The sequence below is a fragment of the Centruroides sculpturatus genome, unplaced genomic scaffold, assembly GCF_000671375.1.
Source record: "Centruroides sculpturatus isolate CEXI.00-Female unplaced genomic scaffold, Cexi_2.0 scaffold41, whole genome shotgun sequence".
NCBI lineage: Eukaryota > Metazoa > Arthropoda > Arachnida > Scorpiones > Buthidae > Centruroides > Centruroides sculpturatus.
This window is the reverse complement of record NW_019384983.1, coordinates 762,364-775,116: the sequence shown is the minus strand read 5'-3', so window position 1 is coordinate 775,116 and position 12,753 is coordinate 762,364. Positions and strand designations below refer to the sequence as shown.

The window sequence follows — 12,753 nt, the reverse complement described above, 5'->3', positions numbered from 1 at the left end:
TATTAAATGATCTGAATGATATGCTACAGAAAACTAATGTATTGTCATCTTATTTTAAATCTGTACTAAATACCCAAATAATTTTTAAGAATGTGAAGACTGAGTAACAGCATATTTCTATAATTTATGCCATGTTATTTCTGTAAGAAATATTTGTTACTATAATTACTACATTAGTAAGAGGCCATCCATTAATTATGTGTACAGTTTGAGGGAATGAAGGGTACATCATCATATGAGATGGAGAGGAGTGCAAGGCATTGTCTTCGTGAACTTTTTAGTGGTATTAGTAGCAAACTTGTTTTTATAAGCCTATTTATTAGTCATGTGAATAAGTTATCAGTCAGAAAATATTTTCAGAACTTTTTAAAGTAATTTCTTCAATGTCACAGAGGTCCATTAACTATTATATGTAATTAAAGGGGGAAGGAGTTTGCCAAAAGTACTATACATTACAATGATTACATTATACCAGGGCTGTGGAGTCAGAGTCGGAGTCGTCAAAAATCTGCCGACGCCGACTCCTTTTTACTTACCAACTTGTTATGTATATAAAACGGAAAAGTATTGGAAACCTGTCAAATTTGACCCTCCAAGTTTTTTTTGCAAATCTACGCATTTGGGGACCTCCCAAACCCCCTCAAAAAAGTCAGTAAAGGGGAAAAATTCGCATGCGTGTGTGTGTTGGCATCTAATTTGTTTAATTTCTTTATTTTCTGTTCTGAGATATTAAACAATATCTCAGAATGGGTAAACTTTAAGAAACAAAATGCGGCACTGTAGCTTGCGTATAAAGGGGCATTAATACTATTAAATTTTGGTTCTTAATGAAAGGTTGACAGGGTGAAGACATAAAAGTGGTCATGTGTCATATTTCTTAATGAATATTTTACTCGTTATTAGCGTTCAAAATTAAAAAACAATAAAATAAAGCTTGTCTCTACCCTCAATGTAAACTTTTTAGCTATTTTATAATAGTACAGTAAAACCCGTTAAGATGTTCTCACCTAAGATGTTAGAATGTATATGGGGACACGATTTAGTTCAACCACTTTAATGCTTAATAACTAACTCCTGTGTTAAACCATCTGACTCCGATTCTGACCACTCTGACCACAGAAATTATTAGGCTTCAAACAGAATGAACAAAATCATGCCCCCCCACCAGTAGCGTAGTGAAGGGGGGCGGCAGAGCGGCACTTTTTAGGGGGCAGAAAAATTACGTTTTAGGGAGCGGCAAAATTTCACAATAAATAATAATAATATCTTGTAAGAATTTGAACCATTTTATTTCATATTTTTGTCCACCTACGATTCGGACCGATTGAAATAAGCATGGAATAGTGTTACCATCCGACTCGCCGTCCGGGGGTATCGTGCGCAACCTGTCGACCTTTTTTTTTTTTTTATTTTTTTGCTTGTACGATTCATTCATAATCACATACATCTCCAATATCCAATAGAGCTAGGTCACTTGCATTACTCCTATCCAAGTCTCCCTAATCACTAACTGTAACTGATTTAGAATTGGCATGAACTGCACGTTATTCTTCTCATTGCAAAATGACATTGCGCATGTGTCAGGAACTTCTGTTCAAACAAACCTCGCCTGCCGTCTGGGTCAGCGATTTTAAAAAGGTGGCAACACTAGCACGGAATTTTTCATTACTTATTCTGTGACAAAACTGAATTTTAGTCTTTTAAATTGAGATACCTAAATAAGGGGGCGATGAAATTTTCCTCTGCCCCAGGCAGCTGACGCCCACGCTACACCACTGCCCCCACACAGTTTAACATCCACACATATAGAAAACACCAATTTGTGATGAAATAGATTGTAAGATTTCAGACTACCAATTCTATGATTTTGTAGTAGTTTCTATGCTAGAGTGAATCATTGTATGAATCCAGCTTTATCTGAAATTTAATTACAGTACATAGAAAACACCTCGAATCTTTTGCATATCTCAAAATTTTACGGTGTCTTGAGTCCAAAAATGTAAAAATTTGGAAGGGGTCATTTTTTGACCGAGCGCTACACTTTTCCACTGTTATATATAACAGCCAGAAAAGTAAAAATTATCGAATACATATTTATATATTACTTAGAGAAGTCTTTTAGCTTTGGAATAAAAAGTTTCTACGCTCTATCTTTATTAGAACTCTATTTATTGGATCTTTTATTCTGAGGTCACGTAATGACATCAGAATTTCCGGGTCTCTTTTGGAAACAAATCCGCCCCTAGTCGGAGTCAGAGTCGGAGTCGGTAGATTTTTATGCGACTCCACAGCTCTGCATTAAACACAACAGGAAGGAGGAGGTCAGAACTAGCTGAAAACTGTACACATAATTAATGGACAGCCCCATGATCTTTGCATATTCATGTCAAAATTTAATTCTTTAAAAAAACTGACCAAATGAAAAAGCAATATATCTAGAATGTACCTGCTAATATGCATGAGCTAAAGGTTCACTTTTTGTCTAAGCTAAGTAATTTTTTCATTCACTTTACCATCAAGCATTAATTAATAATCATTTACTCCTCAAATGACAACAACTATTTCTCTATATCAGCAAATTATTCTAAAATTAAACTTGTTTATTTGATAACATTTCTCCAAATATTTGGTTTTTAATAACTTGAAATATTTGGTAATAATCAAAATAATTAATGAAAATAATGATTTACTCCTATTTAATATCAATTAACTAATTTACAAAAACAGAAGGACAGGACAATTTTTTTCTTAAAAATATAAATTTTTAAAAATTAATTTTCTTGGAACAAAGAAAAAAAAAGTTATTTTTATTACCCAAGACAGAATTTTACTGTTATAAAGCATATTTAAAATTCAAATATAAATGAAATATTAAAAAATTAATGTATTTTATTTATCTAACTTTTATTGATGTGCTGGATTGCATAAGATAATAGTCGATGTAAATTGTGAGAATAATCATCTACATCTAGGGTTGCCAAACTTTTTTGATCATCAACCCCTTACAAGTTTTCGAAACCTCACATCGACTCCCCCAAAAAGTTTATGTTACAAGCAAAACAAAATACTTACTATTTTAATATATTTCTTTTAATTTTGCATTTTTTTTTTCATTTATTATATATTTGTTAATAATTTTCGTAACTGATAATCAGTGAGACAGATAAGCTTGATCCTTAGCTCCCCCTTATCCTTAGCTTAAGCTTGATAATCGACCCCAATAATGTTATATCGACCCCTGGGAGTCGATATCGACCACTTTGGCGACCCCTGATCTACATTATTTTCAATAATTTGATTTAAATGAAAATTTTATAGTTTGTATAATCTGAGAAACAATGTCAGTTATTTAGATCATATAATCCACAAAACGTTTAATATTAATAAATCACAACACTTATAATACTCAAAACTAGCAATTAATTTATGCAACTAGACTAAAGTCAAGTACAAACATGCAACAACATTAAATACTAATTAATCAGATTTTTTAAAAATGAACAGCATGGAAATAAATGATGAAAACTCTTTTATAATAAATTTTTATTATGTATAATGTCATTATATCCATTTTCTTTCTTACATGTAATTGTCCCAGTTTAAATTATTCAACATCTAATCATCATTTACATTTAAGTCACAATAAATTATAGGTAATAAATTATCTCCCTTTTATATCTCATTAATACTATTTATCCATTAGTGGGACATAATATTTTCAAACTTGTGAAATAAACTGCTTCAGAATGGACAATTCAAGACTAATTACAATGCAATAAAAATTATAATATGCAATTCAATACTAATTATTTTACTATTTAAGTAAAATAAATGAGAAGAAATTCTAGAATATATATATATTATTATTATATATGAATTCATTAAAGAACAATAACTATATTTTCATAATTATTATTAATAAAAAAAAATATTTTTTTCTGAAAATGCAATTGCTCTTCAATATAATCTATAAAGAATAATTTAACTAATTTCCTTTGATTCAAATTAAGTTTTAATGGTTTTTTTTAATCACATTTTATTTATTTAGTATCAAAGATTTATTTAAAGACAACTTTAGTGAATAAGAATATCTTTATTTCTAAAATGCTTATATTCTTAAAAGCATTTTTGCTTAAATCATCATCAGATAAAAATTTAAATCTATATAATAAAAGTTATTAAAGATATTCTTTAATAAAATGCTTTATATAATAATAATAATAATATATGTTTAATAGTTTAACTGATTATTTATCATTTATAATAATCAGTTATTTGAAATCAATATTGATATCTAATGACATAATTTTCAACATTTACTTGTGTATAATGAGCACAAAAGAATTTTTGTTTGATTAAAGCAATGTAAATACCATATTTTGGAATCAAGATAATAAACAAGTCCAATCAAATCTAGCATTATTTGAATGCATTAAAGATGGGAAAGGTGGTTCTGCTAATTTCCATTTACCATCTTCTTCTTCTGCCATAGCAACACTACAATAAGGAATATGATAAACAAGACTTTGTAGTTCTTGTCCATTTCTAGGAGGATTTCCCACAAGCTGACGTGTGCATGTATCTAAAGTTGCAGCATGTCCAACTAATAAAATGGTTTTTCCTAATAACAAAGTATAAATTTATTATTATATTTTCAATTTTCATTAATTTTCTTAAAATACTAGCTCATCTTTTATATTTTAGTAATTTGAAACTTAAAACAAATTTTCAGAATCATAAAAAAATAAAAATCTTAAATATTAAAATCTAACTGTACATAAGCTGCCCATTCTACTGTATTATACACATATTATTGGAATCCAATTAAAAAAAAACCAAAATTATTTGAAAATATATTTTAGATTAAAACTACACATCATACAAATAGTCTCCCAGCAAATAAGTGTTTGAATTAAATAAAAATATATTTTAGCCTTATAAGCTAAGTAGTTAATAAATTATTATATAAATAACTAAAGCCTGAAGCAATATATATAAATGCTAGGTTATAATTATTCAAAAACAAGAATCATCAATTTAAATTATCATTCAGAAATATTTAATAAATAGTATCAGTATATTTTCAAAATATTTGAATCAGGAGATTAATTTAAGTTGTGTACATGACTAATTTTTTAAATTAATTCTATTTTTTAAATCTTACAAATAAAATGGCAATTTTGTAAGTTTATTTATTTGTTTGTGGCAGCATCATTTCTGTATGAGGCCTTTATAGGTGCATTTGTAGTTGGATTTGTGGTGTTGTCCAATTCCATCATCTTTTAACTTTTTTTGAGAAATTTATGTTTTTATTTAAATACTTTCCTATAAAACCCATTCCATCATATTTTATAGAAAAATTTGTAAAAGCCCACAAATTCCTTTCAAATGACCATAAAGTCTGAGCCACACACTGTTGTAATAGGAACACTATATTTATTACAGATACTGCTTTGGGTGACCACAAAGAAAGTTATGCTATAATTGTATGCTGGGCTGCGGAGTCAGTAAAAAAACACTCGAATCCGACTCCTGATAATTTTAGTAGATGACTCTGACGCCGGCAAAATTTAATACCAAGTCATTTTATGGGAGGCAGAGGTACTCATACTACTCTGAACTCTAAAAGGAGTCCTGGGCATTTACCCAAATACTTTTATAGTTAGTATTTTTAATATTTAACTTACACTAATATTTATTTGTATAAAAAAATTAATTTTTAACAAATATTTAATAAGAGGATAAAGGGGGAGTGATAAAATTTTACATCTACATATCTTTATTCTACAGCTTTTGCATTTCAATTTCACCTTTCCAGAAAAGTTAGTCCAACTAAAAAGTGTATGATCTAGCTACTTCAGTCCTTATTCAAAAAAAATATATATATACTTTGATCAATTAGTCTGGCTTATTCAAAAAATTAGAGTACTTATTTAGAGCAGAGATAATAAAGGAATGAATCAAAAATATTCAAATTCAATTGAGTCAAAATAATTTAACTACTAAAGACAAATACTACAAAGAAAACTATTGATACATATTTAATAAATTAAATTGTTGCATTTTGTATTTAAAATAAATGAATTATAACAAAATACAAAAGCATTTTTAAAAATTATTAAATATAAAAGAAATTTTCTTTCATTTAAATAAAAAAAACTAAATTAAATTTAAAATGCCAGGGTCAGAGTCGACACATTTTTCTGACTCTGACTCCTCTGGCCAGAAATTCCTCCTGACTCCACAGCCCTGGTTGTATGGCCTTCAAGGTGATATTCAGAATGTGCTATGGGACAGTGGTTTTTCTGATATTTTACTTTTACTATTATTCAAAGAAAAAGAAGTGGATTCATAAACGGAATCATTTGATACATGATTTTCATAAACATAAAATAATAATCATCTTTGAATTTAGCTTTGTGTGTCCCACTTAGACTATATTCCAAAATAAGGATTAAATATGTGTAGTTTCAGTTTTAGTACTATAACTATAAGGGTCACCCAAATGAAAGTGAGATTTTTGTATTTTCTGTAATGGTTTATTGGTTGGAATATTTGAACATACAGAAAGTAATAGTAATACATGGACTACATATCTGTTATATATAGTCACTTTTTTGGTTCAAGCAAATGTTCCAGTGCATTACTAGATTTTGGATACCTGAGTAAAGTGTCCATGGTTGGCTGCAGAACCAATCTTCAACAGTATCTTAGACATCAGCATCATTAGCAAACTGGTGGCCCTTGAAAGCTTTTTTCAATGACCTGAAGATGTAATTGTAGAGTGACAGGTTGGACTATTGAAGGAACAATCAGACCTCCCAGCAGAAGCACCACAGCAAAATCTTGGCACATTGTTGCTACATGCAGGTGTGCATTGTTGTGCAACAAACTAATCCCATATAACAACATACAGCTTACTCTTGAAACCATTTTGAGTTAGTATAATACAGTGCAATATTTGGTTGGACAAACCATGTCAGTCAACTTGTTTCAGCATGTGCAAAACTAGCAAACTAACACTTTCCAATAATAGCAGCTTGCTTCATGATGAACCAACGCTAATACAAGAGTCTCACTTTCAGACCCATATACATTTGAGTGACTAAAAGCAAGTTTTAGTTTTAGTAAACTAAAATTATGCTGCATGAAATTACTTAGAAAATATTAATGATGTATAATGTTAAGCAGTTACTAGATATTTGATTATGTGAATTTCTTAAATTAAAAAATGAAAAAGTTGATTCACTAACTTAGCCTGTCATATTCTATACAGAAATCTAAAAACTACACATACTGTAAGAAATAAATTTTTTTAGACAAAGACTAACAAAGATTAAAAATATTGAATGTATATAACATTAAATCCATTTCATTAAATCAAACAATTAAATCCATTTCATTCAGAAATGGATTTAATTTAAAATTATTACCACTTTATAATGAAATAAAATAATAATTTGCTATTATATTTCATTATATTGTTATTTTCAAAACATTTTAGTAATAAACAAAAAATTTAGTTTCTACCTGCAGCACCTGTTCTTTTTAAAATTGTTTCAGTTGTACATAAACTTCTCATGTAATATTGTTCACTAGGTTCAAGTTTACCTTGCAGTTCATCAACTGTTATAACTGGTTTATAGTCCATACAAATATTAAATCCATAACTTTTTAACTCTTGTAAAGTCATCCATTTAGGCATTCCATCATGATACCAAGCTAACCATTCAAATAATCCAGGTTCCACATTAATAAGCGTATGATAATTTCCTGAAGCTGAATAAAATAAACCATTATATAATAAAAAAATATATATATTAAATTTTTAAATTTTTAAAAAATTTTCTAAAAGTAACCTAATAATTTGAAACAAGAAAATATTAAAGAACAGAACATTTTATAATTTTCCAATGAATTTAACCAAACAATTGCTGTAATTAATTGGGCTATAAATTTGCTATTATTAATGATTAGATATTAAGTAATTAATTACAACAATCGTTTGGTTGAGTATCAATGTATTGGGCTTCAGGAAGTTTATTATTTAGAATGAATTTATTTACAACATTATTTAAGATTAACAACTGAGTATTCTAACTAATCATCTCCACATTTTCAAAATAGAAAATATTTTATTACCAATATTTGTATATAAAAAGATTCAAAACAAATATTATTCAGTGCTTTGTATCTAACTGTAGAGCCTGAATTTGAAAATCCAGCACCAATTAATTCTGATTTTTGATATTTCACTGTATATATATATATTTTAGCAAAGATAATAGCATTGTATATTAAAAATAAAAACATAATAATTATATTATATACTATATTTTATAAAACTATTATTCTGACTATAAAGCATGCTAGTATTCACAGTTTTAAACATCAACACTAATCATTTTAGATTGCTTTAGACTTTAAATTAATATAACATTTTAAAATTTTGATAAACTAGCATTTTTTTTTATTGATTTGGAAACTACAGTAAAAAGTGAAATAATATAATCATGGATAAAATATCTTTTATTAACTATAAAAGAACATTTATTGTATATAAAAATATGTGAAATGAAAAATTTGAGTAATTGAAATTGTATAACATATAATTATAATATATATATAGAGCCCATGTATAATAAATATTTTAAATAACTGGATGTTTTTAATAATTTGAAATAATAATATATTTATATTTGATGTTATAATTTTTAATTAACTTTTAAATATAAAGTTACATTTTTAATGATACATGTATTTAAATATTAAAAGCTTTAAAACTATCAATCATTTTTCTCATTAAAAAAATAAAATAAAAATTAATTCTATTGCTTAATTATTTATATATTCTATGTAATCTGAGATGACGATAAAACATTAACAGAAAGATTACTTTGAATGTTTCTGTCAATGTTTTTTCTAGATTACATTGTAACACTAGCTTGGCTTTACATAAAAATACTCAATCAAAATATGTTTAAATTTATATGAATCATAATACAAGCAATTGCAACAGACAAAAAAATATTTTAAAAATAATGGCCTCTCATTACAAAGTTGAAAGTTTTATTCTCAAAGTTAATTAAATAAAATTTTCAAATATAACTTATAAAACATCAAATATAAATATGAAGATTATGTCAAGTTACTTGAAAATAAGTAATGTTAATTTTAAAAAATTTTGTTTTTGTTATAAGTTTGGATTATTGCTGTTGATAGAAATATCTTTAATTATTTTATTAATACTTTTACACTTTATGAAAATATTATCTTCAACTTCACCTTTCAATATAGCTGTGCAAGTTTCAATACATCTGAGAGATGGTGAACAATAAACATGACTAAAAACAACACCAGACTTTTTCATAGCTTCCCCTGAAATAAAAGTTCATTCGTCATTTTTAGTTTTATATATCAAAATATATTTATATTGTTAAAACAAAACATTAATATCATGAATAGTATCAGTGAGTAAATGATAAATTAGAAAAATATTTTCTCTTAACAGCATTAAGCTAAAGAATTAACTATTTTAATTAAAACAAGCAATTACAGTAGAGCGTCGTTTATCCGAAAATCAGTTATCTGAAACGTCGTTCATCCAAAAGAATTCCAGTTGGCAAATTTAAATTTTTGCTAGTGCTGTGGTGCTGCAATCTTTGGCTATATCTTGGACTACTCCAATATTTTTTTTGTTGGTGTGTGTGTTTTAGCTGGCAGCACTGGAACTTTTGTGTTGTGTTTTTCTGAGGACTGTGTGTGGTACTGAATCGAACGTTTTTGATACTAGATCAGGGGTGGCCAACCTTTTGCATACCATGCGCCAATTTTTTGACAGACAAGTTCAAATGCGCTATATAACTCAAACACTTTTTATACAGTCTTACGTTCAATGTTAGGGGTTGATAAATAGAGATAAGAATAAATCTGCTTCGCTTAGGAAAGAAAAGGGAATAACTTAATCATGCAGTTGAATTAATTAATTTATGACAGTTTATTGAAGCACCAATTTACAATAGTCAACAATGATCTCCTATACGAGAGGGTGATTGCTTCATGAAGGTGCTATTGCTGCCAGAGTCTCATTTGGTGAAGATTACTCTGCACCACAATTATTGGCACTGAGAACGAGATCAGCTTGGAATAACTTTAATCACAATAAATGTTTTCGGCCATTTACACGCCTGTAAACTGATCGGAAATAAAGATCGCAAGACTCAAAATACATGCATACATTGTAATTTACTATGTGGAGAATACTCATTTTATCTGCAAAATAGACCGTAATGAATTGTGCAACAAATGAACTTGCCAAGACAGACTATAAAAAATTTATTTTTCTATATAATATTCTTAATTGCAAAAAAGCCAAATCTGGCAATTTTGCTCAGAACTAACTGAAGCGCCACTTGTAATCGTCCAATGCGCCATGTTTTGGCCACCCCTGTACTAGATCAACTTCTAAAGTATATTTTTTTCAATTTTTATAGTTTTCAATATATTTATTTTGTTTGTACAAAATAAAGAAATAATTTTTAATGGTTCAACAGCCACGATTATTATTTTAAAAAGTTTACATTTGGCTTAACATTGACGAAAATTCAATGCGAAGTAACACGCAACGGAGAAAAATTTCAACATGGGATAGGTTAATGTATTTTTTCGTACATAATCAGTTATCCGAAAAATAAGTTATCCGAACAACCCCAGTCTCCAATTGATTCAGATAAACGACGCTCTACTGTATTTATTGTGACATTGTCCCAATACCAGGTTTCAACTTTTAATTATATTTTTTACTTATTTAATTTCAAATATATGCTCTCCACCTCAAATTGGTAGTGTATTGTTCTGTACATCATACTTTCCTGTTAGAAATAGTTATGCCAGACATCCATCCAACTTCTAAAGGGAAAATTTTTGAAGTGAAATAACATGACTTCCGTTGCAAATCGTAAATTCATATATAGTTAATCAGGGCCTTCTGCCCCTATGCTTTCCATATTCGGTCTCAACTTTCATCTATTTAACTTCATTCTCAAGATCTTAATCTTGAAAATGACAGACAGACAAACAATAGTGGGAATTTATAGGTCTACAATTTTTTCAAATTGCAGCCAAATATGCTCTTTATCAGATTTACTGTATAAATCAGGGCTTCTTAAACTATGGGTCGCAACCCCATTTGGGGTCGCTTAGCGAAATCTTGGGGTCGCGAGATTTTAATGCAAAATATTGAAAATAATTTGTGAGAGTTTGAAAATGGCATGCTTTGTGTCATAGGTTTCGTGAGTTGCGCTTTGTGTCACTTCTGGTGCAGTGAGACAATGATTCAGCAACACTGATTGTAGTATGAACTAGTGTAGTGTTGTCGCTTTTCAGTGTATTCAGTTGTCTCTGTTCCATTGTAACATAAGAGTGAACTATGGTAGTACACCATTATTGTTTTTGCAAATTTGTATATATCTTTATTTTATATTTTTTGGGTTGTGAAAAAAATCACAATCATAAATGGGGTCATGAATAAAAAAAGTTTAAGAAGCCCTGGTATAAATCATTTCAGAATTTACTTTTAGAACAAAATATTTATGAAAATGAAATGAAATTTTAGAAATAATTGTCATCAAATGAAAATTAATATATGAAGACACAAAATATTTTTAAAAATTGATTCAGATTCCAATTCATAAATATTCAAAATAATTCCAGTTTGAATTCCATCTTAAATTCCAATTATGATATGTTATTTTTTTTAATTAAAATGATTTATAAATAAGTGATTTTTAATAGGAAATAAACTAATCTGTCAAAGTCAGTTCAATTAAAAGTTAGAACAAGTATCTTTAAATTATTATTTTATCCTATGCAAATCTTGAAACTATTCCATTATAAGTTATTGAAGTGTTGATTAACAGATTTTCTTCTGTGTTTTTTACTCTGTCCATTGGGAAACATAATGATTTTTCCTCCTTCTCATCAGTTAGAAAATAATAGTATTTTTCAATTTTATATTTTTGTAAATTTAATAATTGTAATATTTGTCATTACTAAATTTAAAAACAACTATTGAAAATAAATATATCATTTTTACAGTTCTTTGTCTTTGATTAACAGTTTTATTTTTAGAACATTTATGATTAACATAAAGTTCATTTTGTTTGCTATATACAGAATCCAATATAATTCCAATTCTGGCATTAAAGTCTCTGACTGTATAATACCAATATTAAAGTTTAAATCAGCAATAATTTTATTAAATTTTATCAAATTAACAGATATATCACTGTAACTTTAAAAACAGGACAATATCAAATAACTTTTAAAGATATTACTTTATATAATGAACAAACATTTTGAATGGATCCTGTATAAATTCTAACATTTTATAGATAAGATCAACCATATCAGTTTTTTTTTTAATTAATTAACAATAATAGCTTCTTTTAATTTTTCTGCTTTAAAAAATTTCTGTGAATTACTTCCAACTTATATGAAATCCTACAACAAATTATTATTATTATTATTATGTGTTGGGTTTAGTGGGTTATACTCGGTACACACCGGTGGCTGTGTACTATGCCGGACCAGAGTCAAGGCATAGCAACCAAAACAAAACTAAAATTAAATGTGTGTGTCAGTGTCTGTATTAAGGAATTTCCTAACAATATGGCATGTATTCAATATAGTGGCCTTCTGTAGTGTGATGTATGTATTTCTACTCAATTGTAATGTTCCCAGGCTTTTGTGTAG

At 27.9% G+C, this 12,753-nt stretch overlaps 1 protein-coding gene across 4 annotated transcripts in view; it reads right to left on the bottom strand.

Annotated features, from left to right (window-relative positions):
- Window positions 1-12,753, bottom strand: part of LOC111632871 (protein UBASH3A homolog) — a 43,958-nt gene that overhangs the window by 14,977 nt on the left and 16,228 nt on the right. For all 4 annotated transcript variants that reach the window (XR_002757941.1, XM_023377399.1, XM_023377401.1 and 1 more), the window contains exons 4-6: window positions 9,286-9,378; window positions 7,531-7,779; window positions 4,374-4,621 (exon numbers count right to left, since the gene is read on the bottom strand). Coding sequence is in view for 3 of the 4 variants with exons in the window: in XM_023377399.1 (XP_023233167.1) it covers window positions 4,386-4,621; window positions 7,531-7,779; window positions 9,286-9,378 (578 nt within the window). In the remaining variant the exon portion in view is untranslated. The remainder of the gene's footprint in view (window positions 1-4,373; window positions 4,622-7,530; window positions 7,780-9,285; window positions 9,379-12,753) is intronic.